This window comes from Vanessa cardui, chromosome 1 (genome assembly GCF_905220365.1).
Source record: "Vanessa cardui chromosome 1, ilVanCard2.1, whole genome shotgun sequence".
NCBI classification, from domain to species: domain Eukaryota; kingdom Metazoa; phylum Arthropoda; class Insecta; order Lepidoptera; family Nymphalidae; genus Vanessa; species Vanessa cardui.
Genome location: NC_061123.1, coordinates 9,514,751 through 9,536,908, shown reverse-complemented (window position 1 = coordinate 9,536,908; position 22,158 = coordinate 9,514,751). Strand labels below are relative to the sequence as shown.

The window sequence follows — 22,158 nt, the reverse complement described above, 5'->3', positions numbered from 1 at the left end:
ACATCGCCTGAACATTTTTTTAGGACGCAATTTTATTTCATAAATAATCAATTTCATATTTCGTCAATATAAGCTAAAAACCAAATTTGTGGGGTTGGTGCCCTTGTTCCCCGCCCGCCATGTTGGAAAAAGGGGTGAGAACGTATTTTTTAATATAACTTAGAAAGTATTGGTCCTACAGAAAATTTGTAAAAACATAATTTCTAGAAAATATGAATTTTTTGGCTAAAACCATTATTTAAAAAGTTATAAGCAAAAAAGTGAAAAATTTTTGTCATAATTTTTCTTTTTTGCTAAATAACTTTTTTTTCTTTTTAATTTAGCGAAAAAATAGCTTATACTATTTTGTAGAGGACATTCTTCTCTTTATTTTTCGCTAGGATTTATTTTATTTCCATTCATTTTGAACCTAGTTAGACCGCTCCAAAGTTAACTAGATTCATGAACGTCTGGGTTATTACCCCTTAAACAATATGCTAGATAAATTTTAACAAAAAAATGTTCACGAGGGCCTATATTTTGTAACATTTCAATGGACTAACCATACAATACCAATAACGAATACATAACTATTTGGTAGGTTTTACGAGTCACAATATGATCGACAAATAAGGTTATGTTCCTAGCTATAAATTTATTTGTCTTTGTATCAATGGTTTCCCCAAAAACGATCTTGTCTGATGTCACTGATGTAAACGGAGACTAATAATATCAATAGAGTGATCTTCTTTAGATTTTGCAGAAGATTGAGAAAAAAAAATGGTAGTATTCTCTAATTATTATCTCGCGTAGGTTTTATGCGCGCCAGTGCAGTCGACGCTTGACCAGAAGGTGGATCGCACTGACAGACGTTTTCATGTTTAAATACGTGTGTGTTGATATATAGACGAGTTTTAAAATAATTGCTCTGAAGGTGAGTTATAATAATTATTAGTTTTCTATTTAATTATTCTAACATCCTTATTTATTTTGAAATAAGGTATATAATTCAAAAACTATTAAACTACATAATTTAATAATAAAAATAGTTTTGAGTAGAAACAATTTATGTAATTGTTTCTTTTATGTATATAAAGTTTATTTCCCTATTCTTGTTTAATTTATACGAAATTAAATATAATTAATTATTTTAGTTATTGTTTAAACGTAAAACCATAACAAAAATTTAGTTTTCAATCTTTTATATAATGGAATCCGGTAGTATTAAGTATTTGATGATGGATGCGGTGAATAATTTTGACGACCTTGATTTTATTTGTGACGTGATTCGTATGACAGTAAATATTTATTCAACAAAATTAAATTTACAAGTTCGATAAAAACATATATTAAATCTTAACGTTTAATCACAAAAAAAAACCCATTTGTTTGAAAGTAAAATATATTTTACAATTGTTTTACAACTTCACTTCATTTTATATTAAAAAAAACGTGGCCTTCTATGGGTATGCTTATTTAATCACATTATTAGATAAAATGATTTTACAAGCCTTGAAATGAGCAATTATGTTTACAAAAAAGTTCTTGTACTGTATGCGACTAAGCGTCGAATATGTATAATTAACAGATATGGACAAGTGAACAGAACAGTGAAAAATAGTGATAGTTTCAAATCCAAAGCAAGATTTCTGTGATATAATATAGCTTAGTATCAAACTTATAGCCTGGTTAAGATTTTTTTAGGAAATTATTATCGATGTAAAAATGGTTGTGAACCTTAGATATAAGACTCGTATTAGACGTCATACCTCCTCTTAATTTCTGCTTGATCACGTATTTAAAAAAAATCTCAAATTTGCTAAAATATCTCTTCCTAGAAATATTGATACAATTATACATGTAGCATGTTGTTAAATACAAAATTAAATGAAAATCTGGTCATCCATACGATGCAACACATAACCTTAAGATACAACAACAGTCTTGTTGCCTCGGGAGATAAAAAGTTTACTAATCTTTACAGGAAAGTAACTAATCTTTCTTTAGTAATGGGGTATTTACATTCTGTTGTAAATCACATTAAGTTTAAAAATAATATATATTGTACAGCGTTACTATGACTTCACCAACAATACCTAATTTTTTTTTTCTTCGTGTCATGTCTGTCTGTTATATTACCACGTATCGAATTGATTTGAAAAACTACTCTGAGTTCTATTAACCGATTTATATATGAACGAGGTCACAGGGTCGGCACCGGTTTTTAATATAAGAGCAAAATAAATCTATACCAAAATTAAAATGTTGAATTAATTATTCAATTAAACAATTATAGACTAGGTGTACGATAATATATTATAATTGGTTAATTTTATAACACTAAAGAGTAAGTATGTTTGTGCACGCTAATAAAGAGCTAACGGTAACATGTGAAATATATGAAATATATTTTGTATCATAAAGATGAAGGTGGGGTTCTAAAAAACTGTAACAGCAGGATCAACAGCCGTGGGACGTCGGATCTCGTTTTTCCCTTAAAATGTACTGACACTTAATTGTTGAGATTAGCTTATTAATTTTAACTAAACGCGTATTATATACTTAAAGTTGAACATTTATTGCTTACGAATCTAAAAACCACCTAAAGTTAACAAAAAAAATAATTTAGATCATGATATATGATGTTGATTGTAGCTGAGTGTTATAAATTGAGCACATATAAACAATTTCAATAATTACGGGTAATTGATAACAATTTTAAAACTTTAATTAGACCTGTTTGTACAGGATATTAATATTATAAAAACTACATTTAGTCTCTACCAGTAAGTTTATTGTTTAATGTTTTTGTTTATATAAATCCGTATCAATACATACAGCAATACATATTAATAGGGACGCTTATAAAACATTTAAAAATCAAGAATGTTTTGTAGCTGATTAGTAAAAGAAATAATCGCACGTCCGAAATAAAAATATGTACAAAACCGTTTAAGCCAATACAAAAATATCTATGTTGATTTTATGTTCCTATAATGTTATACGTCGGCTTAAAATGTGTATTTTCTATACTGAGTAATCTTGAAAGTATTATTAATTTACAGTCGATATAAATTAAACGTGCCTTCCTACAAAATTACTGCAATAAACATTTTAATAGTCTTAACTTCTTTCAAGTTTCTGAGCATATTCTATAAAATGAATGCAAGATATATTGCTACCATATACTTAGACATAAATCTAGAATTAACGTAATTACATATCTCTTGATTTAAATACATTCTACAAATCTCTATTTAATGTGGATATTATTCAGACAGATAACGAAGGAAGAAAAAGTAAACTCCTCCATAAAAGTATATTATTATGTAGTTCCTAGTATTCAGTGGTTTTTTATGATCTTATTTAATTGAAATTTATTGAATAACTATAATAAAGATTTTTCTAATAATAATAATCTCAATTAATTACATTATTATGTAACTTCATATATTTATCTTCCCGAATAGATTTATTAAAATAAGCCTTATTGGTGATCAGGAGGCTTTATTTATATAAATGAAGCCATAACAAACTGCTTGTAATCAATTATAGGACAAGAAGTACATCAAGTGAACGGTATACTTCATATACTCCGGTCGTTCGAACAAGTTATGGGATTAAGCGTATGCAATACCGGCTTTTATTAATTATTTTGATCTTATTGGAACAAGTAAAAAGGTTTTATATGTGAGTGTAAAATAAACAACCCCTTCTCAATGTACTTAAATGATTTTGACATGATTCGATCGATTTTATTCCGTTTGCATTGACATTCTGCCTTATCGCTTAACTTTTTAAGTTGTTAATTTTTTTTTCGAAAAAAAAAGTAATGTTGGTCTTGAATGCAAGTGCATGTATGTCTTTGGATGTTTTTTAAATGGACATTCATTATGAATGATTGTGTATATATAATAAATAATGTTTTAAAAGCGCTACCATATCCTACTTCTTTTGTTTGACTATACTAACGGTTACAGACTCATAATTACGGTATTTTTATTCAAAATTGAAGTAAAATAATATCCTAACATAAAATATGGTCAAATTTTGTTGGATACGCTAACTGTTCAGACGGACAAAAAAAGTAAAGCCTTGACGATGGATTTGCATTCACAACAAAAAATGTATAACATACTTTACTGATTATTCAAAATATAATGAAACCATGTCATTTTAATAAGAATAGAACGCTCGCTTATTCTTGATACTTGTATTTAAAATACTTTACATGCCCAAGATTACCGTACAAAGTACCGTACAGCCTCCTGACCTAGGCTAAGTACGTGTATTAGAAATGACATCGCCAAGAACGCGAAACGTCAATTTGACGTGGTTAAAAGTGCTATTACCAAGACTTCTTTCAAGGAATTATGGTATAATTATTTTAAATTTAGAAGTGTTTTATTGACTAAAACCAGAGAAAATATAATTGTAATAATATAAATAATACATTACATGTCACCGTTATTATTAATTATGACTCATTAAATTATGTTTATATATGTATGTCCGAATTCACAGCTTGGTGTGAACAACGACCTTTATTGTCAATAAACTTTTATATATTTAAGCATAAATAAAATTAATAGCATTAATGTAAATAAACGTTACCAATTTACATATTCAATATTTTTTTATAAAACCCAAGTGACCCAAAATATATATTATGTATAAGTATATACTTCGAATCAAACCATAATAAATATAAAACATTACCTTATTAAAAAAATATATTAAAGAAACTATTCTGAACAGTTATTTTTACTATAAATAAGTTATCGTTTGGTCGCAACATTGATCTGTATAAGTTTTTACATAAGTATAAAACAAATTAACATATAAATATGTGTAACAAGATATGCCTAAGATTTCAAAACGGGAACACCATTTGCACACAATAACGGCCCTTAGCATTGTAAGGTAAATCCACTCAGAAAATCATTTCAAGCAATCCTTTGTTATTTAAAGTAAACCTACTCAATAACAAAGACAGTTTATACATACTTTAATAAAAGTAGATCATACATATTTTTTCTTATATCTTAACTATAATTTATTAACATAAGAATTAATAACATTAAACGCTTAAATATATACAAATATGAACTAAAACTAGTTACTATATAAATCTTGACCGCGTGAAATTTAACTTTAAATTAAAATTGCGATACAACGGGGAAAAGCATTATCCCGTTGAATCGCAATTCCGATCCTCTGGGCAAAAAACGAACCAGCCCTCTTGTCACCAGTGGAGGAAATGAGGCGAGGCCAGGTCCAAGCGTTTCGACAGCGAATGGAACAAAAAAAGTAATTTGATAATAGTTAAGATAAATTAACTTAATTAATGAAATTATTCCATGTAAAATTACATGCCCCTAAAGCATAGAAGAACATACTAACGAATTATTTCCTTAAAATATGTTATTGTTACCTAAAATGGTCACACTACGTAACTTAAGTACAATGTAATAGAATATTTAAAACGAAATAACTCAACTTTAAAAATTACGTATAAGTAGATCTTTCTCAATTCACATGACTCAAATTAGATGTCCGCACTTTTAGCTCTAAATAGCGATAATATATTTACAAATATAAGTATTTTAAAATATATAAAGTACTAGTAGGCGCCAGTTTTAGGGTGTTGGTTGCCATCTGTCAGGCAAAAAAGTGACCTATGTCCTTTCGTGGAGTTCAAGTTTGCTTCATACCAATTTTCATCAAATTCGGTTGATCGGTTTAGTCGTGACCGTAGACCGATAGACAGACAGAAAGACAGAGTTTCTTTCACATTTATAATATTTTTTAAATTTTTTTATGGTATAGGTTGGTGGACGAGCATATGAGCCACCTGATGGTAAGTAGTCACCATCGCCCATAGACAATGACGCTGTAAGAAATATTAACTATTCCTTACATCGTCAATGTGCCACCAACCTTGGAAACTAAGATGTTGTGTCCCTTGTGCCTGTAGTTACACTGGCTCACTCACCCTTCAGACCGGTACACAACAATACTGAGTACTGTTATTTGGCGGTAGAATAACTGATGAGTGGGTGGTACCTACACAGACGGGCTTGCACAAAGCCCTACCACCAAGTAAAAAAAATAATATTAATGGAAATCGGTTGCTTTTTTTTACGCTCATCTATCATTTAAGGAGAATATACTGATTATACTGCTTCAAAAAAAATTTACTAAACAACTTCATGTCACAGAGCTGTTTTTATTAAACCCTATTTTTAGTTCTCTTCAATTTGATAATTAAATACTCGACGTTAAGTTTAAATTAGACTCGTTTGATCGATTAATATGATTTATACCTATGCATATTTTTTTCTAGCATTGCCTGCTTTGTTCCTTGATTTATCTGATACATTTATATGTACCTAAGTTATTTTTATTAAATGTTGCTACACAACAACATGATGGGATTATCCACTACGCCAAAATGGTCAACAACATTTTTTTTGTTTTTAACTTTTTCTAGTGTTCAACCACTTCTACGAATATGTAAAGCTAATAAATAATAAGAACTTCTTTGTATATACTTACGTACTCAATGTTTATATAGAAACGATATAAGGTCAGGGGCATATAAGTGAACGTGTGGAAAATCGTTTATTTTTTTTAACAAGATATTTAACTTGTAGGTGTTTAAAAAACAGACACAACACCCATCACCTTCATATTATATCCTGTTTATTGATAAAATGTCGTAGGTATCAATTAAACGAATACGCCTTTCGATAGGCTTAAAAATAAAAAATATAATATAAGGATCTCATCGCGTTGGCGTTACTGTACAAAATTTACATAATGAAAATCGTCTTTGGCTCTTATAGAAGTTCCCGTGACGCGTTATGGCAAACATATAAATACTACATAGTAAAATTCGCATCCTGACTATCTTGCGATTCAAGTTGCAGGAAGTAGAGGGCGGCATATTTTATAGGCCAAAGGGAAATAAGTTATCCAGACTTATAAAAACAATAAAACAAATCATTTATTTTCTTGTTGTTAGAATATAACATAGCCTTACTCCTTCAGCCTGAAAAAATAAATGAAGATGTAAGATGTTTTAGTTATTACTTTATAAAGCTGAATTAGAACGTTAATACAAAAAACGTGACCAAAAAAGTATTTTGTGACTCTGTCGTTTTTTTAAAGCTTTTAATTCCTCAATGCTAGTAACTTGTGGTTGATGACTTAATAACATTGAATTTAAAAATACGCAAAACCTTTATGTCTGTTAGCATATACTCGTTAATGTACTTGTATCTGAAACCAGTTTAAAACATGACGTTTGTGGTTTTCGTGCAAAGGCCGACTAATAGTAACATAAATTATTTTTCGACGAGGAAAAGCTCCTAGAATCTTCTAATTATATTTATTACGATGAATGAACCTCTGAAAAATTAATCAATGAATATTTATAATATTTTCATTGTAAACAATATATCTTTGAACTCATTTTTATTCGTTAATTAATACCATGATTTGTCCTGACTCTGAGTCATTCAGCGCCCCCCTGTAACCCGACATGTCTATTGTTATTGAAAATTTTTTTTTGTCAATTTTCGCTATTGTATAAAACGTATGATTCAGCAGGTTACAAAATGACGCGTTTTTTGTACTGATTCTGATTGCTTAGTGTGAATTTGACTACATGTGATAGCGGTGCGACCATAATGTAGCATGATTGGTATATCAGAATATGACTTAGGTATAAGATCATTTCGGATTACAAGGTAACCTTTTTTATAAACCGGACTATACTGGTCTTAGGCAGTACTCTATAATCCGACAAATTCGAAAGTCCGTTACTCTTCTGCGTTTGTCGAATTATCAGGGGTCTACTATAATTTCTAAAAGTAATAGTATGTCCTTCTTTTGCAGATGTCTGTATTGAGGTCAATCGCTATTTTCCTATGCGGGTTGTCAGTGCAAGTATGCAGTGCGCAGATGGTGTTCCCTGGATCCTGTCCAGATGTAGCCGTTATGGGTGACTTTAATGCTAATCGAGTAAGCATTATCTTTTAATTAAATTTTATTTATGTTTAGTTCCCGCACTTCATTCTCTCCTCATTCAGTATGTAATATTCAAATATACGTGTTGTCGTTTAAACCCTTTTTAATCTAATAACCACTGTAATCGAAATTAGAGTCGTGAAAATCAAATGAGCAAATCTTTTTATGATAACCCCTTTTTATATGTATTAAAAAGGTATATTTTAAAATTTGTATTAAGCGCACATTTAGATTAGCCGTTTTTTTTCTATATTTGATCAAATCGAATTTCTACCTTTTCGTTCATTTTTTGATTCGCGAAAGCAACTTGTTTTTTTTTTAACATTTACTCTTATTGATTTCAGTATTTAGGTAAATGGTACGAAGTTGAGAAATACTTCGCAGCATTCGAGTTCGGAGGCAAATGTATTACAGCGAACTATGATCTGAAAGACAATGGCGTTTTAAGCGTCGTCAATAAACAGATAAGTTCTTTGTAAGTAATTCATATGAGATGTATTACCAAAATTTTTGTCACTTTTCCTTTATAAAGATTTACGTATTGGTAACTTAACTAATATTATCTTTATACTATGAATTTAATAATATTGTCATAAAAGTTAAGATAGTTTAATTTTCTTTTGAATTTTTCCATTATCGATTTTTCTTTAGTGTTCTTTGAATATACCCAATAATATTTGGTGCGCTAAGAATGGCAATGGTAAGTAATGTATATTTTTCCACCACCAGCACCGGCATGAAGTCTCAGATAGAAGGGGAAGCGATGCAAGTGAGCCGGTCCGATGAAGGCAAGCTCTCCGTCCGGTTCCCATCCCTACCCATCAACATGGCCGCACCCTACTGGGTCGTTGACACGGACTACGACAACTTTGCGCTGGTGTGGAGTTGCTACGAATTTGGCGTCTTTCATACGAGTATGTAGTCTATTTACTCTGAAATATTTTGTGTTCTTTGTTCACTGTACATATAAAAGAACAAATTCAAAGAACGAGTTTTTATGCGTAGATGTTATTATTTTCTTTCACAAAACGAAACTTATTTAAAATAAGTGATATAACACTTTAGAAATTTCTAGAATTAAATCAAATTATTTGAAACTCTAAATTGACTGAATATATTAAATAGGTATGTTTCTTATAGGGAATGCGTGGATATTGACCAGAGAACGAGACCCACCTGTTGAAACTCTAGAAAAGGCGTACGCAGCCGCAGATAAGAACAACATAAACCGAGCTTACTTCCTGCGAACAGATCAAAAGAATTGCCCAGACGATGACTAAATACAAAAGCTAAAACAAATTATATATATGAATTCCAAGAAATTGTGCAATCAATATTTAATGCATTTAATAATGTTAGAAATAATTGAGGATCTTAGTGTTGGTTGATTTGAATCCCACTAACACAACGTTTATCAATCGTCTCCAAATTAATATTTTAATTAGCCCTGCTTCTGTGTCAATTGGAATATATCTACTTTATTATTACTGACTAATATTGCAAATATCTAAAAACTATTTTTTTAGATAATCTTTTTTTATATAAAAGTGATGAATGTTTTTATACTATTGTATGTCATTTTTAAAAGAATTGTGAATATATGTTAATTTATATCTAATAAGGATATGAAGTAAAATACGAAAATTAAGTTTTAGCATACACACGCAGCAACCGCTTTTCAGTTATTTTCGGCAATAAATTTATATACGAAGAAAGTACATGATACACTAAAATATACTTATACTATAATTTACTAATTATATGAAAATATGTATATAATTTTAATGGCATAGTATAATGCACAAACAGGAGGCTCGTCGACAATACCGGAGGATTGGCAGATACGTTACCGGCCTTTTAGGAATGACGGAAAATATTATTCGAAAATTAAGTTCTAACTTAGTACGTATGTACTATGTATTGAAGGATCGCGAACAAAACCTATGTGTTTTTTATATTGATATACAGTCTTTGACTGACACACATTTTTCAATCCGTAAATAAAATAAAAATATAGAATTATAATGTGTGTGATGTGTACACATATATACATATTACACAAATACCCATTTATAAAATAAACACATACATATTATTATGATTATTATTCATTATTGGCGACACCCTCGAGCTTAATGATTAAAGGTTGTTAAATGTTAAATAAGACACAAAAGTCGAACGAGATATAAAACCTATTTAATGCAAAAAAAACAATTCTTAAACATTTTAAAATAATGGTTAAAATTTAAGGTTTTGTTACGTACTTAAGTATAATAATAATTTCAAAAGTAACATGTTGGTATTATTTGCATAAAAGTAAATATATGCGTCAGCCTTTCATGATTAATATATAGATGATTTTTTACATTTGTTTAACTAACATACAATATTTTGATTTTTAAAGTCGTTGACCCATACTAAAAAAGACTAAAAAAGTGTGGAATGTATAATTATATCATTAAACTATTATAAAAAAATGTATGTGAAAATTCATTATTAAATACACAGATAATAGTAAAATTTAATTTAAAAAAAAACTAAAACTAAGTTAATACAATTAAAGATCGTACGATTGAAGAGAACAGAGCCCGTATTGGATCTTATTTTCACAGTTTTATTTCAAGAATTTTGATTAAAATAAAGCAACAATTATTGAACTATAAATTTTTCGTTATACATATTTATGTAAAAATTTATAAAAATATACTACAAGTAGCAAAATCGTTAACACAATCCACATGATTTTGGCAAACAGAATGTTCGAAATATTAATTCTTTTAATCGTTTTATTTGTTTTATCAAACATAAACAATGCTTATGATATAAGGTATTTCTTATTAAATATATAATAATAATAGTCTTCATATATTTTCGTCAAACCAAAATTGTTGCGAAACGTTTTAAATATATATTTTATTGGAATAAAAAATGTAAAAAAAAAATTACCATTAAAAACATAAAAAATAATACCTGGTACTTTTTACGGTCTTAATATAATATAACGAAAGGACAAACACAGAACGTTCTAAGCCATTGCGATTTTATAAGTTCTAAAATCTCAAGCATAGAATGAAAATTTATTACGATTGTTTTTGTTACACTTGGACGCACAAGTGTGTTAGTTCTTAACTCTGGACCTTTTTTTATACCGTAAAATTTCTTTTAATAAATGAACTTCACAAAATAACAAATCGATCTAAAACATATTATATTTACGTATATAAAATATCTTATTAAAAATTTGCATTAAGACTCCTTCGTTGTGTCTAAGTCGGCGAGCTGTCATCAGAGTGCCAACTTTTCCGTTTTTCTCTCGTAGCTTCGTCGTAAGTAGGTGGAGGTGGTATGTGATCACTCTTGGTCTTCGCGGGCTTAGGTGTCGGCGCGAGGCGGTCCTCTTCAGCTTCCTCGGGTATAGAGTCTCTCCGGCGATCGTACTCAGAGAGCGCGGGTTGGGATATGTTGTTGCGTTGGGTTAGCTTGGGCGCGCTGTTTGCTAGCTACGAAAACGGATGGGTTGAAAAGATTGGTATAAGAATCTAAACAACATATTCCGATTAGAGAAACATGTGTCGTACTTTGGAAAGTCTTACAAGGTTCTATTTAACTTCATCTGTCAGTATACATGGGGCAATTATAGCTCTTTTTTATTTTTAAATCCACTGAAAAAGGTTCTTCCATAATTTATAAGTAATGTTGAGTTTAAAAAAGATGCCGGATTTTTTTATTGTAGCATTATTTTAATCTCTCAATTGGTATAATAAGTGACTTGACGTTTCATATTAACGTAACAATAATTAACTTGAAAATAATATTCAACTCAAATAATAGACCGGGAGATGATAATGACAAAATATTTGGTCATTTGTACCAGTATGGCGGTTCTTCAAGGGTCTAATTACGTAAAGGCAAAAAGGAAAATTATGGTCGTAACGCTCGCACCGGCGGCCCACTCGTGTGGGCGTTAATCGAACGCGTCGGAAAAATAACGAGTGTCGAACTATTTGTTCCACAAAAATGCTTGTATTTTCAGATAGTCGAAAAAAAAAGAAGTAGGCGGCAGTGTGGCATTACGCTAATACTTATCGGGTGTGGATTACAGCCCGCCATACCGACGCGAATTAATTTTAATAAAACAATTCAACCATTTGTACCAGGCTAATTTTTGCACAGCTAATCATCGTCGAGTGGCCATTCACGAAAATCACCTTGCCATACTTTTCCGAGAGTTCCCAATGGCCGCCATACCACTGCAAAGGAGTAATTTTTATTTTTTTGGCCAAACGAAATGACCAAATATTTTGTCATTATCATCTCCCGATCTATAAAGCAATGTTTTTAATAATATCAGTTCAACCAAATCTCGACCAAAACCTAAAACCTTCAAATAATAATGTAAAAAGTCATACTTCCTAATTGATACAGAACGTGTAATCCTTATTTATATACTCCTGAGTGTATTTTGAATATGTTATCACTTTGTAAGTAAAACTATAAATTTTCATTAAGCCATGACAAGATATCTTAGTCAAATATGAGAATCAGAAATTCGTATTTAAATTTTACGTACTGTTTGCTTATTAAAGACTGTTTACTTACGAATGTTGTATTTTAAAATATTGAAAACTCTAAAAATATTAAAGTGTATAGATTAACTTTTTCTAAAAATATTTTGAGGCTACATTATATAGTTCTGATAATGAGTATTATTGAAAAGATGTTTTGAACATATACATTTAATTATACTAAATTATTCGCATCTTAACCGATGATTGCGGGTACAAACCCAGGTAAGCACCACTATATATATGTGCTTAATTTGTGTTTATAATTCATCTCGTGCTCGACAGTGAAGGAAAATATTGTGAGGAAACCTGCATGTGTCTAATTTCACCAACCCGCATTGGAACAGCGTGGTAGAATATGTTCCAAACCGTCTCCTTAATGTAGAGTTGTAATATAAATTTACAGGCTATTACTGTTCATAGATATAGTATGTTATAGTTATGATTATAAATCTTTAAGCTACACTAATTAAAATAGTGTATCACTGTATGTTGTCAACATTTCATGAGATATACTAAGTGAGATTACTTTTCTATAAATTGCAATACACGTATTACTCTTACGATCTATAAAGCATATTTTTTATATATTTATTCAAAACATGCCCTGAAGTCTTACATCACACATATAGAAAGACTTTATACTGACTTCAAAATCAGATAAGCCCTAGGAGGAACAAATAATTTTGAGACTCGATGTATTTCTAATATATTTATTAGATACGAGAGCACAAGAAAATAAAAAAAAATACAATACCTTATACTGGTACGTAGGTCTGTTCTGGCTGGACAGCACAGGGTTTGATATGTGCCCTCTCCCTTGGTGATGGTTGATCTCCAACGCAGATCTCAAGAGGTCAACTTTAGATGCGGAGCCTTGTGGCGTTTTCGGTGATATTTCAATATTGCTACAGCGCCTCTGGCTGTTACTGCCGCTACGGCTACGGCACAATTCGTTTATATCACCTTGAGACAGCTGTGAAAAATAACAAAAAAATAAAAAAGTCAAGCCGAGAAGAATTTTATCTAATTGAAATAAAACTGGTTATACAGATTTGAATCGCGTATATTAATTATTGTTTAACATCCCGACGTTTCGAGCACTTTACAGCATTCGTGGTCACGGGTATATAAACAATAATTTATATAAAAACATTAATTTTATCTAAGTTCTTATTATATTTTACACAAAATCAAAATTATATCTACAACTAATACATATAAATTGAGCTTTAAAATTACACAATTCCACATTGCCATTAATATACCATTATACAAATTTTACATATACAATTTTACAAAATATTTAAAATAAGATATAATTTTTCAACTCACTCTTGCTCTAGAGCCTCTGGATAACGAGTGTAGGGAACCTAGAGGGTTGAAGCGAGTAATTATATGAAGTCTCTCCAAAGACACCATGGTCCCAGCATCTTTGCGTAGAGGTTCGCCATTCAATTTGTCTCCTTCACCACTTTCTGTGAAGATAAATCTCTCGCTCAATGTATCTTAAAGAAATTGCTATTACCCAATTAGGATCACTTGCTTTATAAATTTACTTTAACATAATACATATTAAGACGAACATTTATAAACAATGATATGAGAATATTACTTAGTTTTCAACAATGTACATTAACTGATAGATCTATGTAAATCTAAATGGCAAGTTACAGTAAATTAAAATCGACCCTACTTTAAATATAAATACGTACGACTATTATTTCGTAACACAACCAATCAACACACTTACCAGTATCTGGATCAGAGACGTCATGAATAGTCTTCATGTTGATTTTTCTAAGCCAGAAATAGTGCAGAAGACCATATAGAACTCCGCCCAGGAATGCTATAAGCCCCATGTAACGGAACGCTTCTCTGGTCCCCAAAGACGCAATCAATAGACCTCCTCCAAAACTACCGCTTCCTCGACCTGAGATATACTTAGTTTTATCATTTGTATGATTTACTTAATGAATTATTTTGCTTAGTAACAGAAACAGGTGAAATAACAGCGGATTCAAATAAACAATACAAACTAACCCAAGCTAAAATGTGCCATTCCGAGGACACCTATCAATGTGGCTAACAAACTCTTGGGTGCCAACATCGCGCAGTACGTAGCAGCGGCGACCCACATCAAATGGACAGACAGTGACTCCATCGCTTCAAAAGGGAAACACCACCAGGAATTTCTAAAAAAGAACAATAGTAGAGAAATCTCTTCATTTGTCAGATTATAAAAAATACCTACTATTTGGTTTTTTTTAATAAGAGTTACTTTTTTTATACATTTTTATTCAAAAATTTTTTTTTTATAAATAGCAACAAAAGATATATTTTCCTTGGAACAATTTCATCTACGGTCGCTTTGGAATATAAAATATCTGTATATCGATAGAAGAATTCTACATTATTTTATTTCGTTATCCAGGACAACAGGAACAGTGTTTTGGAAGTGTGTTATAAGGTTTAGGCAAAAAACCAGAAGCTCTCGAGATACGAAACTAACTAGTTTTCAAACTCCGAGCAGCTAATAAAAATTTTGACAGGAAGCTCAAATAATTTTCTCTATGCTGAGATTTGAACCAGGTAGCTCGGGAACTATATCGCTATAAGCAAACCACTAAACTACGCAATATATCATATCACACAATCAAAATCAATAATACGATTAGTAACAATGAGGATTATTTACTCTAAATATCAATAAGGGGTGACATACGATAATGCTAAGGTCATAGATAATGAAATATTGCACACTAGCACACCAGTATAAGAGTCACATCATGGTATACTCTAGTGTGATGGTCAAAGAAAACAGTAATTTTTATTTGTTATTGAAGTTTTTGGTACGGATTAAACCCATATAAGAAATGATTATAATTTATAATGGCCATATAAAAAATAACATACTATATTTTTAATTTAAAAATATTATTAAGACTAAATTAATAAATAAATCATACTACTCATTAAAAGAGTACTTTTTAGAAAGAAACGCCTGGAGTTAGGCTCGGGTTCCATGATAGGACGCTAATTACTGTCAATAACAGCATTGTAAATGTGTTTATTTGAAAAGAGCAACTATGCGAGTTTCTTGCCGTTTCTTCTCGCTAGAAGCTGCTTTCCGAAACGGTGGTAGTATTTGATTATTGACGATTCAAAAACGCTTCATTGTGAAGTTTACTTGAATAAAATTGATTTGATTTGATTTGATTTGATTTGATTTGATTTATAATTGGTCTTATAATTGAATGGTGTATGGTAAAGATTTCTTTTGACTACCTTTTGTAAATACAAGATAAAAAATAAATATGAGTCCAATTTATTTTGTGGACATACTTCTTTATATTTGTGACAAACTCGACCAGCTCATTGATGATGTCAGAAATGAAATTGAGCGAAATTGCGAGAATTCCGAAATATAATAAATAATTGACAGAATAAAATACTTTTCATTCCAGATGATTTATTTTACTTGTTTTCTTTGTCGTAAAATAAAATTCTTAGTAACGATACATAAATTTCAGTAAGCGAGGAATGCGCAGTGGATTGGATAAGACACCCACACTTGATCATTGTGCTCATAAACTTGACAATGCTTTACCGTCGCGTAATATTCCTCAACGAAGTAAATTTTATAATTGAAACAGACGTTATGACGAGCTGTATTTCAAAATTACAGACAAAACAAGGAAATGTTTATATATAATACTTCATAGAATTTATTCGTTAAATTTTAGGATCTTTACCTAATTAATCTTTCGAAGTGTCAGTCCTAAAGAGCGGAGCATTAATTTTACTCGACACCAATATGAAAATGTATGTAGGTGCATATAATCTAACGCGGGTTATTCCACGAGGCACAGCACAGACGAGCGAGTTTATTTGTATATCTTGACAACTCAACGCCACGATTCCATTGAAATGACACATGTAGGAGTCATGGAGATAAACATAGGCTACTTTTTATCACTATCGAAGAAATAATCGCATTTCACTCGAGTGACGTAATACGCTAAAACTAAGTCAAAAACTGCAATTCTACTCATTAATTTTTTGGCAAAAATTGATAGCGCATTGCAAGACCTAGTGCGATCCCGTCTGGGTAGGTACCACCCCCTCATCATATATTATACTTTCAAGCAGCAATACTTTGTAATGTTGTGTTCCGGTTTGAAGTATGAGTGACTCAGTGACAAGGAGAAGGATCGTAACATCTCAATTTTCAACGTTGGTGGCGCAATGGTATATGTTCATACGGCACTAATGTCTATGGGCAGTGGTGAGCACTTACCATCAAGTGGCCCATTTCCCCATCCGCCTACCAATGCCATAATTTTGTGACGTGTATGTAATTATATTTTAATAATAAAATAATAAATGTCAATGATTATAGTGCTATTATATTTTTTTTATGGTAGCAAATACGAATAGTGCTTCAAAATGTTTGGTAATGTGTAATGGTTGTACTGTCTAAACTCTTTCGGGCCGTATTCGGTTCAATATATGAGCGGCACGTTTGTAAATGTGTCTTGCTAATATAATCTGTAATATCAGTCTTTGATACCGTGTAACATTTACAATCTTTGCATTCCTTACTACAGCTAATTGCGTATTCCTTACAATATCTCCCACTATAATCATTCAATCACTGTTATTACAATTGAATAATACACATCGTCAACCCTTATCAGATAAGCAGACTATTGTTATGTCATTAATTGTTGAGTTCAGAACAAATTGTGATTCATGTAAATATTCCTAGAGTACGCCCTAGATGGTGCTAAAAATAAAGCCTATATTTACATTCGTTATCTGTTATAGTAGATATATCTTCCAACATTGTTGTGAAACTTCCCTACGTCGATTAGTATAATATTATAATCGCATATTCAATTGATAAATGTAAGGTCGGCTTGCATACCAGGGGTAATGATATCTTGAACAATGTAAATTATAGTATATATAAGAAGGGCGTACGAATGAAAAGGCCACCTGATAGTAAAATTGAAGATATAAGACTTCTGCCTAAAAAATTTTTTAAAGGAAATTCTTGGAATGTTGACTTCAACAGTCCACTTGGACTTCATGGGTTCTAATTTTTTATGTTCCTTGTGCCAGTAATTACTTTGTTAACACATACTTACTCTATAAACGAATAACCAACTAGTCTGGCTGCGTGGGAGAAGAAGGCCACGATGATGACGTTGACGTGGCCGATGCGGGAGGTGATGGCGTCAGCTCCGTACAGGAAGGGAATACTGCTCAACGTACCCACAGTCACCGTTATACCTGTGTATCAAGATCATATTAGTTCTGCCATGAGTTGGATATTATACATATTTTTAGAATACATCATGATTATTTATAAAAAAAGCACGTTACATAACCTATGATTTGAATTAAAATCTTTCAGTTGACCCAACATAAAATACATATATTTCACAAGTTATTACTATAAATATGTTTATGCAAGTTATTTTATAATTATTTAGTCGTTATAAATTGATCTTTGTATATATTAACCGAGTCTCAGTAGTATCATTTTCAAAACCAAACAATGACAATAATACCTATCTTGCGTTGAGTAGATTCTTACCGAGTAAAAAGTTGGGTGCTCCAAGTTCCTTTAAATATAAAAAGAGATAGGATTCAATGAAACCCCAAAAATTTCCAAGAGCGAAAAGGAAAAATATGAATATAATAATGTGGGGCATTTTAATGATGTTCACTAAATCGTGTAGCAAATTATCAGCTGGCAACTTCGCTCCGAGGGGCATCACAGCAACGGTGATGGCTGATATCAACAACAATACGTCATAAGTATAGAAAGCTGCTGAATAGTCCGTGTAGCCTGTAACAAGGTGCAAACATTCATTAACTGCGTATTGACATTGGTGATAACGATTACAAAACGCTACTTACCGACTTGTTTACTTCTCATATCAATGAGCATGCCTGTTATAGGAGAGAAAATTGCCATTCCAATACTTGAAAACAATCTCTCTCGGCCGAAATCACCACCATATTTTTGAATCATCGTCAATGCTATTGGATCCATTATCGTTACCCCGGCTGATAACATAATAGTTCCCATGAAACGTAGAAAGAAGTAAATGTAAAATGTTTTGTCATCGCTCTCTTTGTAATCTGGGGGGCAAATATCCGGGCCACCTTTTCTGAAAGTCATCGATTTCAGAATAATAAAACTGTTAATTTATCAATAAGAGTTTTATTGAAATAAATTTATAGTTACCTAAAGTCGCATTTTTGCACCATACAGTCAGCCGATAAGGTTTCGAGACGCTGTTGGGAAAGTTTGGTCATGTTGTGCAGCATCACGAGACCGCCACATCTCAAATCTTCCTTATCAAGCGCTGTAATATTTACTCCTTGAGCGAGGAGAAGTTTCTCGCCAAACCTTGATCTGAAATCTGTTACTGTATCATTGTCGTCCTAAAACATAAAACGAAAAGCAATTAATGTCATTACATTAAATTAAATGTTATCGATTGCCTTCGAAATCTTCATGTTAATAATTTTACAGACCCTTTCCATTTCGATTCCAAGCTGTTCTTTTGGTTCGCCTAAATCGTCGTGTACTTCTATCAAAAAGAATGCTGCATCGTTATAATCTTCATCATCATCAGTAATATTAAGGAAACTGTAAAGTATGACAAAACACTTTTAGGTTAAAGCCTTTTAAAAAGTAGATTTTAAGCCTAGTATACTAAACTTGTTTTAGATCTGATTTTTTGTTGTGAATAACTATAAAGTAAACGAGTAATTATTTCCTTTATTAAATATTAGTACTTTCCTGTCGTCCCCAGGTGAACGTACATGTTATCATTATAGCTAATTCGTAGGCTCCGAGGAAGGCTTAGTGTACATTAATTGTGTTTGAATAATCGTTTTCTACTATTTACATGACTATTAAAGCGATTTAAATCTTATGTAAACTGACGTAAGCAATTTAATAATTATTATTATTTTGAACCTGGTGTTGGAAAGATTCGGTGGATGAATCTTGTGTGAAATATGAAAGTCGAGATCGTCTTTATCATCAGCTGGATCACTTGATGGTCTCTCAGTAGGTCTTGATAACATGCAGTGGTCAACACATCTGTCAAGAACGAAGTCCACTTGTTCATCCTCGTCAGGGCATTCTCTACTAGGACATGGACTCCACCAAATCTAAACAAATAAAAAACAATACAAACTGCACCGCAGTTAAACTTTATCATAAGCAAAATATATTATTGAACTAAATTGATATAAAGCTAATCATTTGTAAGTCTACATTAAGTTTAGTTTCTCCAAAATTAAATAAAAACATTTGAAAGTAAGCGCAAAGGTGGTCGGTTACACTTTAATTCAAATCAAGCGTTGACTTCATAGGCATTAATATGCATAAATTTAGCTTTATTCTCTTAACCATGTCACAGAGCGCTGTGACAAAACTGTTTAATCCGTTAAGACCGGATGAGATCCATTTGCTCAAATTCTGAGGACAAGAGTTAAGTTCGTAACTACTTAGGCATGATTCCTTTTTGGTAGATAATTTATTTTGTAATCTGAAATACCTCAACGCTCCTTTTAATGGGATGTCGCATAACGTAAGCTGATGGCATCACTCCCGGAGTCTCTTGATGTGGAATCAAAAGCAGCGAATGGTGAAAAGCTGCGTTCAGTATGAGGGCTGTAATTACTACTGGTTTGTACTCTCCGAAGCGATCGACTAGAAAACCTAAAACCAGTACACATTATAATGCAAGTCTTTCGATTTTAATATTTCGCTGAAAATCAAACTTACCAGTTATAGGTGGACTTAAAAATGTAGTAAATGGTAATGCTAAATACACAAAAGATATTTCTGGCACAGTTAGACCTATACTCTGCATGTGTATTGTCAAATAAGGCAAGAGAGACGCCGTTGCCCCGTACATCACAAATAAAGTCACTTTCAACATTACGAGATTCGGATTGATCCGCAACCAAACAATCAATCTTCGGTAGCATCCTTCTGGTTCCTCACTCTCCTCGTCCATGTTTGACTCCTCTTCCGCGTACTTCTTAGGTATATCATCTAAAGATTTCGACATATTTCGTTCGCGAGTTTTCACATTTTCCTTACTAAGTTTAAGTGTTTGTACGCGGGCTATATCTTATCGACTGGCGCTTGGATCGGCGGCTGAGGTTGTCGGTGATGTGACGATTATTTATTTAGGGATTACACGTCGTGACTCGGTGGCAGCGGGAAGCCAGGAGGGTCCCGTGCTCCCGAACGACTGCGAAGCGGACAGGCCGCAGCGGACGTCGCGGTACGCCAATTTACAAATAATAGCAAATTATCCTCGTTTAAGAAGTGTCACGGCGATTGGTGGGGATGTTGGTTAAATCGACTGGTGATCCGAAGACCTTGCGGGTAATAGCCGAGGTCGGGGCGCTCCCGCTTGGATCTTAGTTCCCGAGATGAAGCCGCTCATCGCGAAATAGCGCGCGACTTCCTTGCCGCATTTGAATGTGAGTTATGAAATTATGTACTATCCTTTTATACTTATTCATTATTAAATATATTAAAAACTTAGCTAGTATACAATATTAAATTAGAGAAAACTATGTCAATCTAAAACAATAATTTGATTAAAACTAAGAATAAATCAAAATAATTAATATTCTCGTCCTGGGTATTTGTTAATAACCAGTTGTAATTGATAAAAATGTTTGTATTATTTGAAATAAGAAAACTTATTCTCTTAACAATTTATTTTTATATCTGTACATATTTCTGTAGCTTTATGAATTATTCAAAATGATTTACCGTGATAATTAGTTTTTGAGTAAGTTTATCATTCAAAAAGAAAACTTTTTAATAAGTAATTTGCTATTCATAAGTGAAATTGCGTGCTAAGAATTTGCATAAAGTTATATCATAAACAGTCTAGCCGTTATAATTTTAGGCAAGCCTCGAATCGAGAAATATAATATACATTTTTTATAAAAAAACATATTAAAAATAACTGCATTTGCAACGATATCTATATTCCGACTTTTATTGTAAATCAACACTTCAATAAAAAAATGTATATTACAATTTCTTTTTCTATAGGACGACGCCACCTATGTTATGTATTTTAAGCTAACGATAAGTCCACGCTTTTGACGCCATCTATTGTCGAATAGTGCACAAACAAAATATAGTGATTAGTCTCACAGATTCAAAATATCTAAGTCACTATTTTTAAATTTTCTCGTAAAGGTATTAATTCTTGTAATAATAAAATACAAAGTATTAAAATAAGTTTTAAAAATGTTGAATCAACAATAAAAAAAATACATAGAACTGCAACTATTTACATTTTATTTAGTTATGTTTTAACACAATAAAAAAAATAAAAATAATATATTCACCAATAAATAAATGCAATATTTTATAATAATAGTTTATTTGTAATTAAAACTGTTGTTTAGAGAAGCACACTTTAGTAAAATATTAAATAAATTAAATAAACCATTGTGTAAACGTCAATAAGATAAGGAGTAAGGTTAAGCAAATTCAATATTCCTTTGTTTT

The 22,158-nt window shown here is 31.4% G+C and overlaps 2 protein-coding genes across 3 annotated transcripts; one reads left to right on the top strand and one right to left on the bottom strand.

The window, feature by feature from the left end:
• The first annotated feature begins 783 nt into the window (after window positions 1-783).
• On the top strand, window positions 784-10,514 carry LOC124534630 (apolipoprotein D-like). The gene is made up of 5 exons (XM_047110577.1): window positions 784-913; window positions 7,882-8,007; window positions 8,358-8,488; window positions 8,743-8,927; window positions 9,154-10,514. The coding sequence occupies exons 2-5, from the start codon at window positions 7,882-7,884 to the stop codon at window positions 9,291-9,293; spliced, it is 582 nt and encodes a 193-aa protein (XP_046966533.1). The 5' UTR covers window positions 784-913; the 3' UTR covers window positions 9,294-10,514.
• LOC124534607 lies at window positions 10,188-20,877 on the bottom strand. 2 transcript variants are annotated; one of them, XM_047110544.1, is made up of 13 exons: window positions 20,398-20,877; window positions 20,168-20,331; window positions 19,582-19,778; window positions 19,134-19,248; window positions 18,841-19,040; window positions 18,510-18,763; window positions 18,184-18,438; window positions 17,732-17,876; window positions 14,622-14,773; window positions 14,332-14,511; window positions 13,914-14,056; window positions 13,336-13,554; window positions 10,188-11,513 (listed from the first exon to the last, which is right to left on the bottom strand). In XM_047110544.1, the coding sequence occupies exons 1-13, from the start codon at window positions 20,684-20,686 to the stop codon at window positions 11,280-11,282; spliced, it is 2,547 nt and encodes an 848-aa protein (XP_046966500.1). In that variant the 5' UTR covers window positions 20,687-20,877; the 3' UTR covers window positions 10,188-11,279. The 2 variants fall into 2 exon arrangements, with proteins under 2 accessions (XP_046966500.1, XP_046966509.1); XM_047110553.1 differs by having other exon boundaries at window positions 10,188-11,509.
• Window positions 20,878-22,158: the final 1,281 nt, after the last annotated feature.

Bases quoted from the DNA above. Each gene is read 5' to 3' on its own strand.
- LOC124534630 (XM_047110577.1), top strand. From the start codon at position 7,882: ATGTCTGTATTGAGGTCAATCGCTATTTTCCTATGCGGGTTGTCAGTG. The intron at 8,008-8,357 runs GTAAGCATTATC...TATTGATTTCAG, and splicing joins GTGACTTTAATGCTAATCGA to TATTTAGGTAAATGGTACGA. The intron at 8,489-8,742 runs GTAAGTAATTCA...TTCCACCACCAG, and splicing joins AATAAACAGATAAGTTCTTT to CACCGGCATGAAGTCTCAGA.
- LOC124534607 (XM_047110544.1), bottom strand. From the start codon at position 20,686: ATGTCGAAATCTTTAGATGATATACCTAAGAAGTACGCGGAAGAGGAG. The intron at 20,332-20,397 runs GTAAGTTTGATT...TACTGGTTTTAG, and splicing joins TTTAAGTCCACCTATAACTG to GTTTTCTAGTCGATCGCTTC. The intron at 17,877-18,183 runs GTAAGAATCTAC...CTTGATACACAG, and splicing joins AGCACCCAACTTTTTACTCG to GTATAACGGTGACTGTGGGT.